This window comes from Bombina bombina, chromosome 2 (genome assembly GCF_027579735.1).
Source record: "Bombina bombina isolate aBomBom1 chromosome 2, aBomBom1.pri, whole genome shotgun sequence".
Taxonomy (NCBI): domain Eukaryota; kingdom Metazoa; phylum Chordata; class Amphibia; order Anura; family Bombinatoridae; genus Bombina; species Bombina bombina.
In genome coordinates, this window is record NC_069500.1 from 1,145,444,781 (window position 1) to 1,145,458,191 (window position 13,411).

The 13,411-nt window shown below is 43.1% G+C and overlaps 1 protein-coding gene across 3 annotated transcripts in view; it reads right to left on the reverse strand.

Annotated features, from left to right (window-relative positions):
• The window catches only part of SH3RF1 (SH3 domain containing ring finger 1), a 379,385-nt gene that overhangs the window by 108,041 nt on the left and 257,933 nt on the right, over positions 1 to 13,411 (reverse strand). For 2 of the 3 annotated variants that reach the window (XM_053703816.1, XM_053703815.1), the window contains exon 6: positions 5,083 to 5,193. The exons of the other annotated variant lie outside the window; for it this stretch is intronic. In XM_053703816.1, the coding sequence (XP_053559791.1) occupies positions 5,083 to 5,193 (111 nt within the window). The remainder of the gene's footprint in view (positions 1 to 5,082; positions 5,194 to 13,411) is intronic. 3 annotated transcript variants of the gene reach the window in all.

The window sequence follows — 13,411 nt, forward strand, 5'->3', positions numbered from 1 at the left end:
GCATGCAAACTCCTATAAATTTGGCTATCACAGTAATAGCTTACCCAAGGGATTAGTATCAATTCAAGTACCATAACACAGATGTAGGATTTTCATAAAAGAGACATGTAAGCGAGACAATCCCTGACAGTCTAAACCGTGATAACATGGGTGGACAAATGGAGAATAAGTCTACCACAGGGCATGGGCCCTATGCCCTGCAGTATTAGACACAGAAAGTTAACATACACTTGAGCACACCCTGAGGGACATAATGATTTAAGGCAAGTATAGCTGAGGGAGTGAGTTAGAATTATACTGATGCTAAAATACGTATGTTAACTGAAAACATGAATGAGCAGTACTTGCTTAATCTAACAATTTAGTGGCTTACAGCTGTTCTGGGGGCAATGCGATAATATACCAGGCAAAATAAGTCTGAGGTGTAGATATATTTAAAACCAGAACGTAGGGCGTTATGGGAGGTCTCCTGCACACCTCAATAAGCCATGTACATGTTGGCAATTAGCCCACGCCAACTCAAGTATTATAAAAAAGTTTAACGTAACAGCAGAACACAATGGTGTGTACAGTACATAGACATTCTAGAAGATAACATGTCCGTGTCCAGATATGTAAGTCTCATAAGATCACTAAGAAGGAAATTAGCCAAAAAGACGACCTTGTTGGGATTATCCTATTTAGCCCATTCCCGCTCTTACAAGCCCGTTAATGGCCGGGTTTGAATTGTCAATCAGCCCTCCGCTAATACTTTCGTTTGCCCTGAGAGGCACAAAAGTCAAGTCCAGCGGTGTAAATGGGTAGTGGAGTTCCCCGCTACTGCCGATGCGCTTGGGCTCACCCAGTGTTTCTCCCTGGGTATTTGAAAAGATTACCTGCATGTCCGTTGGCGGCTCAGGTTCCGCATCCACTCCCTGGCCGCCACCAAGATCGCGGCAATAGGATCTTACGGGAGCAAGATGTAAGTATAGTTTCTGCCGGGCTATTGATCTCCATCTTTGCACTGGGCTCTTCTGAGTTGGCTCCACGCCCTGCTGTGTGACTTCTGCCTCGGCGTCTAACTTGTTAACGGTTATACCTAGTGAGTGCTCTCCCTCCTGATGGGTTCCATATGGCTGTATGATTAGGCTAGGAGACATACCATTGTGGGTTTGCTCTGCGTAGATCCTTGTCAGAAGCGCTTCTAAGAACCGGAAGGAGGCCTCTATACAGTCAGAAGCGATTGCCTCCCAATCTTCTATAGCTGCCATTCCTGTAGTCTGTATCCGCAAGGCCGCGTGGTAGGTGTAAAGGGAGCCTAAATGCAATGTTTAGCTGTTCAAACCTTCAGCTGAGTGGCTTATGTATAAAGCATGCACAGATAACCAATAAGGCAAAGAAAGTATTTCTCAGAACATGTATTTATCCCTGTCTTATGAAGTGAGAGCCGGAGCTCCTGTGATGTGCGACCGGTCTCTTGTATAGTTGGCTCCGCCCCCCCTCACACATATTTTTAATCTCTCCCTCAGCACAGGTATATTTCTCCCATCCCTTAAAAATGCACTTGTCACACCTATCCTCAAAAAAAACATAATTTATGCTTACCTGATAAATTCCTTTCTTCTGTTGTGTGATCAGTCCACGGGTCATCATTACTTCTGGGATATAACTCCTCCCCAACAGGAAATGCAAGAGGATTCACCCAGCAGAGCTGCATATAGCTCCTCCCCTCTACGTCAGTCCCAGTCATTCGACCAAGAATCAACGAGAAAGGAGTAACCAAGGGTGAAGTGGTGACTGGAGTATAATTTAAAAGATATTTAGCTGCCTTAAAAAAGGGCGGGCCGTGGACTGATCACACAACAGAAGAAAGGAATTTATCAGGTAAGCATAAATTATGTTTTCTTCTGTTATGTGTGATCAGTCCACGGGTCATCATTACTTCTGGGATACCAATACCAAAGCAAAAGTACACGGATGACGGGAGGGATAGGCAGGCTCATTATACAGAAGGAACCACTGCCTGAAGAACCTTTCTCCCAAAAATAGCCTCCGAAGAAGCAAAAGTGTCAAATTTGTAAAATTTGGAAAAAGTATGAAGCGAAGACCAAGTTGCAGCCTTGCAAATCTGTTCAACAGAGGCCTCATTTTTAAAGGCCCAAGTGGAAGCCACAGCTCTAGTGGAGTGAGCTGTAATTCTTTCAGGAGGCTGCTGTCCAGCAGTCTCATAGGCTAAACGTATTATGCTACGAAGCCAAAAAGAGAGAGAGGTAGCAGAAGCTTTTTGACCTCTCCTCTGTCCAGAATAAACGACAAACAGGGAAGAAGTTTGGCGAAAATCTTTAGTTGCCTGCAAGTAGAACTTGAGGGCACGAACTACATCCAGATTGTGTAGAAGACGTTCCTTCTTTGAAGAAGGATTTGGACACAAGGATGGAACAACAATCTCTTGATTGATATTCCTGTTAGTCCTCTCACACATCCTATCTAGTCGTTGGGTGCAAGAGAATGACTGGGACTGACGTAGAGGGGAGGAGCTATATGCAGCTCTGCTGGGTGAATCCTCTTGCATTTCCTGTTGGGGAGGAGTTATATCCCAGAAGTAATGATGACCCGTGGACTGATCACACATAACAGAAGAAATCTTCTCTCAATCCATCATCCCCATCCAACTACTGCCCTATTTCCCTACTCCCCCCACACCTCAAAACTTCTGTAAAGGCTTGTATATACATGTTTATCATATTTGCTCACATATTTTCTTGATCCATTGAAATCTGTATTTGGCCCCCCCAACACTCCACAGAAACAGCAATCTTTAAGGTTACTAATGACCTAATTACAGCAAAATAAAAAGGCCACTTTTCTCTGTTAAATCCTTCTCGGTCTGTTGACCACCCTCTATTGCTCCAAACCCTCCAATTCTTCGGCATCTGTGACACAGTCCTTTTGTGGTTCTCCTCCTACATTGTCTAACCAGACCTTTAATGTAGCCTTCTCCGGCACATCCTCAGACCCTTTACCACTTACTGTTGGGGTACCAATATCATTTATATACAGACGAAATCTATACCCAAATCTACCTCTCTACACAAGACCTATCCCCTTCCTTATTAACTCGTGTTACTAACTGTCTTTCTAATATTTCATCCTGGATAAGCTAAATCTCTCCAAAACTGAGCTCCTTTTTTCCCCACCTCTTCCAAAATCTCTATATCACAACTTTCTATAACTGTTGATAAGAACATTATTACCCCAACCCCATGTGCCCAAAGTCTTGGGGTCACACTTGACTCAGATGTCTCTTTCACTCCCATTTCCAGTTGTTGCCCAATTCCTGCCACACATCCACCTTAAAAATATATCTCCAAAATTCGCCACTTCCTCACACAAGACACAAGACTTTAATCCACTCTATTGTCATTTTCCATCTTGACTATTGCAACTCCATCCTTTCCAGCTTCTCTAGCTGCCGTATATCTCCCCTACAATCCATAATAAATGCTTCTGCCAGACTGATCTTCCTTATAGGTCGCACTTCATCTGCTGCACCTCTCTGCCAATCCCTTCACTGGCTTCCTCTAACCTCCAGAATGAAAAGGCCAAAATCCTGACTCTGACATTCAAGGCTCTCAATAACACTGTTCCCCCTATATCTCTGACTTTGTCTCCTGATACTCTCCCTCCTGCCCCCTTTGCTCTGCTCATGACCTTCTCTCTTGTAACCTCCTCAAAATCCTGTCTACAAGACTTCACCAGATTGGCCCCTATCTTGTGTAACTCTCTGCCTCTCTCCATAAGACTCTCCCCTAGTTTTAAAACTTTCAAGCGCTCCTTAAAGACGCTACTGTTCAGTGATGCATACAATATACACTAAGACTTCTTATCTCAGATCCTCTCCTCCTCCTTTTGTCACCCCCTTTAACTCCCATGTAAGTCTATTAGCCCAGCTGCTTTGTATATCACCGTCATGAAAGTTGATTTACAACAGTCCAACTCTTGGCAGGGCTCTCTATCCCTTTGTATCCCATAATTGTCACCTAGCATATTAGACCCATGTTTATAGTGCTGCGGAATCCGTTCTACAAATAAGTGATCATAATACTCCATAGTGAACTCTTTCATTTGACTTGCTGACAAAAGCACACATACAGTAATATTGCCGTATATTACACTCACTATCAACAAGTCATAACATGTCTCCTGATAAAAAAATAAATACATGTTGTGTAACAAGAGGCATGTGTAACATTTACATGTAATATGTTCTTTATTCTGTTATGCATGGTTTTCAATAGTGTTTACTTAATTTAACATTCCAAATATTTGTAATATTTTTAACTCAGAGCATCATGCATTACCCCTGAATATGCATATGTATTTTAAAGGGGTAGGATTTAAAACCATTGCTTTAGAAGCAATATGACAAAAAAACAACTAAACACATTAAATGTTGTGTAATCTCTAGGTAAACACACTTGAAATTAGTTCATTGATAGTAGGAATCTGATGTTATGCTACATCCAGTTGTGGCTGCTTTCCATTTATAACATGTTTCCCTTAAGGAAACTCTGTATCTGAAATTCTCCTTAATATGGCTTTGCTGCATACTTAATTCCACAATTTTATTTTTAGATGGATAGAACTACTGTACTTTTTATGATTTATATTGATTAGTTATGTTGAATTTTCTGTAATAAAAGCATGAATGGTTAAAGTTTTTCCCAACAAGCTACTATATTAATGGCATTTGTGTTATTAGGGTTAGAAGAACCTGCAGTTTGCTTTAAGCAGTTTTGAAATAGGTCAGATTAAACTAATAGTGTGCAGCATATTGGCAGTCAATTTAGGAAACATATTTCCCATAATAATCCTAAGCATACAGAGTCTTCACACTAGCAGAGGATACTGAGTAAAGACATGCAAAGGATATTCACATTGCACAGAAATCCGATCACCAGAAAACTAATTTTGGGCACATTTTGATTTTTAAGCAGAACTCATAACCAGGAAAAAAGGAGTGGAATTTGTGTGTTTCTGCCTTATATGGTGTAAGAGAAAGGCAGCTTTAAAGAGTGGAGAGGAGTGAGACCTGCTACTTACTCCCAAAACAGCTTGGTAGGTGACTTCCGGTGGGAATGTAAATGAAGGCCCACTTATAACAGGGCTGCTAGGGGGCGGGGTCACAATGAGCCCTGTCGTACTGATATGGACCTAACAGAAATGAAAAGAAACAAAACATGACTGAATTAATCATTTAAGATAATACAGATAATAGCTTCTTAAAATTGGCCATAAAGCTTTCCCCAAATATTTTAAGTAAAACCCACCCTGTTATTTAGAATTTCTTTACATTCACTACACGATGAGAACCTTTTAACGACTATATGTGAGACTCAGACTGCAAAAATATAATACTGGCTTATAATTGCTTCTTCTCTATTTAAAATGCAGTTTCCATTCAAGCCAGGAATGGATACCTACAGCCTGGCACAATTTTTATTTGTTTGTTTATGTATTTATAAGCCACCCCCTCCATTTTTCAAGTTGTATGCTTTTGTTATTAACAGCTATTTGACTAATAATAGTTTGAAAACAAGATGATGTATATATTAAGCTCTTTAGAAAAATCAAACAATATTTACACAGGTGACCACATATTGAAATGATCGGAAAACCTGTTAAAATATCTTAAGCTCTGTGTGTGTGCTTAAGTATAATGTGTTTGTATTTGTGTAGAGAGGGTGCAATGTGTTTCTGTTGTGTGTATGGAGCCTTGGCTCATGAATTCCCTTACAGTTTCACCACAGGACTTTGACAGCAAGGACAACTGGGAGATGTGCAAAAAATATTTTAAATTCACAGGTCCACATTAACTACAGTACACACACACACACGTATATATATGGAAAAATAACCTATATGAGCTTTTGGGACTTCCCATCCCAAAACCATGGTCTTTAATATGGAGTTGCCCCCCCACCCCCCCCTTCTTCTTTGCGGCTACAACTTTCAATAAGATTTTGCAATGTGTTTGTGGGAATTTGTGCCCATTTAGACAAAAGAGCATTTGTGAAGTCTAGCAGAAGGTCTGTCTCACAATTAGCATTCCAATTCATACCAAATGTGTTCAATAGGAGTTCTGCGCAGGCCACCTGAGTTCCTCCACGCCAAAAGCATGGGATGCAGTCATGCTGGAGCAGGAAAGGGTCTTCTACAAACTGTTGCCCAAAGTTGGAAGCACCCAATTGTCTAAAATATCTTTGTATTCTGTAGCATTAAGATGACCCTTTACTGGAACTATGGGGCTAGCCGAAACCCTGAAAACCAATCCCAGGCCATTAGATCTTCTCAACCAAACTTAACAGTAGGAACCATGTATTCCGGTATGTAGAATTCTCCTGGCATCCACCACACCCAGATTCTTCCATCAGACTGCCATATAGTGAAGCGTGAATCATCACTCCAGAGAACTTGTTTTCACTGATCCAGAGTCCAGTGCACCACTCCAGGTGATGCTTGGCACTGCGCATGTTGATGTGAGGCTTGTGTACAGCTGCTCGGCCATGGATTACCATTTCATTAAGCTCCTGATGCACAGTTATTTGATGCCAGAAGAAGTTCAGAACCTTGTAGTGAGTGACGTGACGTGACAGACAATAGTCAATTTTTACTCGCTATGCACTTCAACACTGAAAAGACCCGCTCTGTGTGTTTGTATGATCTACCACTTCATGGCAGGGCTATTCTTGCTCTTAGACACTTCCACTTCACAATAATATCATTTGCAATTGAATGGGTCAGATCGAATAGGGCAAAAATGTCACAAAATGCCTTGTGACAAGGATGGTATCCTATGACAGTGTATAAAGTCACTGAGCTCTTCAGTATGACACATTGTACTGCCAATGTTTGTCTGTAGATTTGTACGGCTAAATGCTGTATTTAATGCACCTGTTAGCAATGGGTGTGGCTGAAACACCTGAACTAAATAATTAGAAGGGGTGTCTATATATATTATATATATATATATATATATATATATATATATATATATATATATATATATATATATATATATATATATATATATATACATACATATACATACACACACACACACGTGTCTGATAAATGCAGCATTGCGCTACTGGCAGCCAGCTAAACACATCTAGTTAGCCAATCACAAGAGACAAATATGTATAGGCACCAATCATCAGCTAGCTCCCACCAGTGTAGGATATGTGTGTATTCTTTTTCAACAAGGGTTACCATGAGAACAAAGCACATTTGAAAATAGAAGTAAATTTAATAAAAGTGTCTTAAAATTACATGTTCTATCTGAATCATGCAAGTTTAATTTTGAATTTCCTGTCTCTTTAAGGAAGTAAGCTATCGCTAGATATGTGTCTTTACCACTAAAGCGAGTATATAGTCTAATGCAGGCATGGGAGAAAATGTGTATTTGACCTAAAATGCCGAATATGGCGCAGGCAGCAGCATTCGGCTCTTTTTAGAGCAGGATATATCAATGTGAAAGTGCAACACACAAATATTCGGATATGAAAAGAGATGAATACAGCTGCCTGCGGCCATATTCAGCATTAGTTTTGCAGTTGAATGCAGAATACAAATTTTCTCCCATGTCTAGTCTACTGTGATAATGCAATATTTACTAAACTGTAATCTTTCCGACTGTATGTGTATGACAAGGAAGTTAATAAATGCCTTCATTTGTAGCTGTTGTAATAACATATTTTGCAGGATTTACTATTATTTTCTTGACTTGGTCCCTGACAAATAATACTCCGTTCAAAAACTCTGTGTCCAAATGTCTGACCTCACTAGTTTGGAAGCCTCCGACTTAAGTACTGCATCAATTGTGTCAAACATGCACCTTACACAGAATTACAGCAGAAGTGAATAATTGACAAGTACACAATATAAGAGACAATGCAATTTGAAATGAGCAGTAGAATATTTTCTGGCAAATATTAAAGTAAATCCAATGTTCCCTCCTCCTGTATCATGTGACAGCCATCATCACAAAATGCATATACATAAATACTGTGCACTTTTGCACGTGCTCAGTAGCAACTGGAGCCTGAGAAAATGTCTATATAAAAAGGATGTGCACATTTTGATAATGGAAATAAATTGGAAAGTTTTCTTTAAAAACATAAATTATGCTTACCTGATAATTTCATTTCCATCTGTGGGAGGAGAGTCCACTGCTTCATTCATTACTTGTGGGAATTAAGAACCTGGCCACCAGGAGGAGGCAAAGACACCCCAGCCAAAGGCTTAAATACCTCCCCCACTCCCCTCTCTCCCCCAGTCATTCTGCCAAGGGAACAAGGAACAGTAGGATAAATATCAGGGTAAAAATGGTGGCAGAAGATTAATAATAAATTTAGGTTCGCCCACCGGAGAAAAGGGAGGGTGCAGCAGACTCTCCTCCCACAGATAGAAATTAAATTATCAGGTAAGCATAATTTATGTTTTCCATCTTAATGGGAGGAGAGTCCATTGCGTCATTCATTACTTGTGGGAACAAATACCCAAGCTCTAGAGGACATTGAATGAAAAAAAACGGGAGGGTAAAAGGAGGCGAACACTATACAGAGGGCACCACAGCCTGCAGAACCTTTCTCCCAAAAGCTGCTTCCGCTGAAGCAAAAACGTCAAATTTATAAAATTTAGCAAAAGTATGCAAGGAAGACCAAGTGGCCGCCTTACAAATTTGCTCCATAGAAGCCTCATTCTTAAAGGCCCAAGAAGAGGCCACAGCTCTAGTCAAGTGAGCCGTAATCCTCTGAGGAGGCTTGTGTCCCGTTGTCTCATATGCCAGACGGATCATACTCCTCAACCAAAAAGATAGAGAAGTGGCAGAGGCCCTTTGTCCCCTGCGCTTCCCTGAATACCCAACAAATAAGGACGAAGTCTGTCTGGACCTGAAGATAAAACTTCAACGTCCGAACCATGTCCAGATTATGAAGTAACCTCTCCTTCGAAGAAGGGTTAGGACACAAAGAAGGAACTACTATTTCCTGATTGATGATACGACTCAACACCACCTTGGGAAGGAATCCCAATCCAGTGGGAGAACATCCTTATCGGCATGAAAAACTAAGTAGGGAGGCTCACATGGGAAGGCCGCCAACTCAGAGACTCCGATGCACGCCGATGCAATAGCCAGTAATAATAGGACTTTCCATGAAAGAACCTTAATGTCAAGTGCATGCATAGGCTCAAACGGAGCCCTCTGCAAGACCTTAAGAACCAAGATTAAGCTCAAAGGAGGAGCCGGATTCCTGAAGACAGGCCTGATTCTAACCAGAGTCTGAACAAAGGACTGAATGTAAAAAGCTCACACAAGCTTCTTATGCAACAGTACAGATAAAGCCGAGATCTGTCCCCTTAGGGAACTGGCGGCAAGACCCTTATCCAGACCGTCCTGGAGAAAGGCCAAAATCCTGGATAACCTGACCTTATGCCAGGGATATCCTCGTTCCTCACACCAGGACAAGTAGGTCCTCCACACCTTGTGGTAGATGCGTTGAGTGACCGGCTTCCTGGCCTGAACGAGTGTGTCAATTACTTTTTAAAAAAATCCTCTCTTGGCTAAGAATAGTCGTTCAATCACCACGCAGTCAGCCTCAGAGAATCTAGTGGAGATGACGACATCGCCAACAGATCTGCAAACCTCATCCTCCACTGCCACGACGGAGCAATTAGAATAGCCAAAGCTTGCTCCTGCTTGATGCGGGCCACTAACCGAGGTAGAAGAGGTAATGGTGGAAATATGTAAATTAGGTTGAAGTCCCAGGGTACCGCCGAGGCATCTATCAGTTCCGCCTGGGGATCCCTGGATTGCGACCCGTATCAGGATAGCTTGCAATTGAGTCTGGACGCCATGAGATCTATCTCCGGCATCCACCATCTGCTGCAGATTTCCGCAAACATCTCGGGATGGAGGGACCATTCCCCTGGATGAAAAGTCTGTCTGCTCAAAAAATACACTTCCCAGTTGTCCACATCCGGAATATGGATCGCTGAGAGCAAACAATTGTGAGTCTCCGCCCATTCCAGAATCCAAGATACTTCCCTCATGGCTAGGGAGCTTCTCATCCCCCCGATGGTTTATGTAAGCCACCAAGGTAATGTTGTCTGACTGGAATCTGATGAACTGGGACGACCCCAGAAGGGGTCAAGCCCTCAGAGCATTTAATATCGCTCAAAGTTTCAAAATATTTATAGGTAGACTCAACTCTTCTCGAGTCCATCTCTCCTGTGCCTTTCTGGCACCATAAAAACAGCTCCCCATCCTGATAGACTTGCATCAATGGTCACAATCTCCCAGGATGGTCTCAAAAAGGATGTCACCTGAGACAACTGCCCCGGTCGGATCCACCAAGATAGGGACTCCCTCAACGGTCTGTTTAGAGATATCTATTGCTATAAATCTGAATGATCGCCGTTCTATTGTCTCAACATGCACAGCTGAAGAGGTCTGAGATGGAACCTGACGAATGGAATGACATCTATGATGGATACCATGAGCCCGATCACCTGCATACACCTGGTCACAGATGTCCTGGAGGATGTCTAAAGAGCTAGGCAGTTGGAAGCCAGCTTGCAACATCTCTGATCTGTCAAAAATATCTTCATGGCTGAAGAATCCATTATCGTACCCAGGAATTCCACCCTGTTGCTGGGGACCAATGAACTCTTTCCTTCGTTTATCTTCCACCCATGGGACCGAAGGAGAAAGAGAAGAGCTCTCAAGTGATCCTCCGCAAGACTGTAGGACGGAGCCTGGACCAGGATATCGTCTAGATAAGGTGCCACTGCAATTCCTCTGGCTCACGCTACTGCGAGTAAAGCTCCCAGAACCTTTGTGAAGACTCTTAGGGCAGTCGCCAGACCATGCTGAAGGGCCCCAAACTGGAAGTGCTGGTCCAGGCAGGCGAATCTTAGAAACCAGAAGTGATCCTTGTGGATTGGATTGTGAAGGTAAGCGTCCTTCAGGTCTATAGTCGTCATGAATTGCCCCTCTTGAACCAGGGGCAAAATCGAACTGATCATCTCCATCTTGAACGACGGAACTGACAAATAGGTCCAGAATTGGACGAAAAGTGCCCTCCTTCTTTGGGACCACGTAAAGGTTTGAATAATACCCCAGGCCTCTTTCTGCCGGAGGGAGATTACTCTGAGAAATGAGAGATCCCTCACACACCCCAGGAAGGAGTCTCTCTTTTCTGATCTTAAAGATATGTTTGACAGGAGGATTCTGCCTCTGGGCGGATAAGACTTGAAACCTATCCTGTAACCCTGGGATATGACCTCCAGAACTCAAGGGTATACAACATCTCTTCTCTAGGTCTCCGCAAAAAGAGATAGTCTGCCCCTACATGAATCGAGGACGGACCGGGGACCTGCCCCTTCATGACGATTTTGATTCAGCGGGCTTCTTATACTGCTTGGACTTGTTCCAATAGTTAGCTGGCTTCCAAGATCCCTTGGATTGCTCCGACTTTGCAGCAGGCTGCTGGCGCTGAGACTTGTCCGCACGAAAAGGACGAAAGGTAGAACCCTTAGGTTTAGCCTTCTTATTCCTGAGGCAAGAAGGCACCCTTGCCACCCGTGATTGTAGATATGATAGAATCCAGGCCCGGGACAAATGAAACCTTCCCCTTGAATAGTAGACAAAGTAAACAAGACTTAGCAGACCACGACTTTAGCCACAGAGAACTGCGGGCTAAAACAGAAAAACCTGATGTCTTAGAATTCAGGCAAATAATCTGCATGTTAGCATCAAACATGAACGAATGCGCCACTCTTAAGGCCTTGATTCATTCTAGAAGTAGAGGAGTCTCCACCTCAACTATTGCTGATAGAGCATCACACCAGTAGGTAGCCGCACCAGCCACCCCAGCAACCACTGCCGCCGGTTGAAAAACGAACCCCGTGAGTTGGAACATCTTCCGCAACATGGACTCCATCATTTTATTCATGGGTTCCTTGAAAGAGGAGCTATCCTCTAGTGGATAAGTCGTTCTCTTAGCAAGCGTGGAGATAGTACCATCCACCTTAGGGACGGTTCCCCACAGTTCAAGCTGAGCATCTGGAACAGGGAAAAGCTTTTTAAAAGAAGAAGAGGGGGGGAAAGCGCGAACCAAGTTTCTACCATTCATTCCTAATAATGTTAGCCATCTTGACTGGAACTGGGTAGGCCTGGGGCACTATCCTGTCCTCATAAACCCTATCCAGTTTAGGGATCGAAGGTTCCTCCGGTAGTTTTGGTTCCCGAAACCTCCAACGTAGCAACCACCTCTTTCAGCAGAAAGCGCAAATGCTCCATCTTAAATTTAATATTTGGCTCCTCCGCAAACGGAGGCCTAGACGTAGTCGATTCCGAACCAGAAGCAACATCCTCCAATAAGTCGGAGCTGTCCTCCTCAGCGGATAATCTGTCAGAGGCATCCAACGGAGTCGAAGACCCCTAAGACGGATAGCAGTGCCGTACCTTCCGCTTAGTAGAGCGAGGCATCGCATTAATGGCCGCAGAAACTGCTGTCTGTATTTGATCGGCAAAGTCTGGAGGCCAAAGGGCCCCTCCCGCAGGTGGATTAGTAGTGCCCTGGGGAACTGCTTGTGTAATCGGAGATGACTGCAGGAAACGCACCGCGCGGGGCAGGGAGCCCTCAGAGGTGGACGGCTCAGTCGTACTAAACACCTTATTCTTTTTGGGAATAGCAATATTGTCAAAACATGTGGAACAGAGTTGCGTAGGCGGTTCGACTCCTCGCAATATACATAGTTAATGGGTTTGGATAAAGAGGGAGTATCCTCTAGCATATCAGAGTCCTCCATAGCTTGCACCTTTATTACGGACTTAATCAAAAAATAAATGGCACCTTTATATCCCAATGGCCAGGGCACTCACCACCTCCTATGACCCGGACTACAAGAAACATCTTTCGTCTCCTTCGAATGCAGGTCTAGAAAGAGTAAGTTGCAGAGGTCACATGCAGAGTACCATTCAGCACCGCCCCTGCATGCGAGAGGACGCGCCAAAAAAGCCCGCCTCAATCTCTCGCTAATGAACGGTGTTCCACACTGACAGAGCCTCATCTCACACAAATGCAGTAGAAAAACACAATAAACAATATTATGCATAATAATATTCCCCCTGTTCAACAGCCCCCTTCCAAGGGTATTACCCTAGATTATATAAAGATAAAAGGAGCCACACTGTGACCCTGTCTTCTTGCATTATCAAATATATATATAAATGAAACGATCTTACCAGAATCAACGCTGTGTAACAGGAACACGACCCTTCAAGTGTGGCAGGGTGCATCTCTTCTGACATGGACTTGAGAGAAGAAAAGCAGGCAGCTTAACTCGTCAACGCTGATTGCTAATG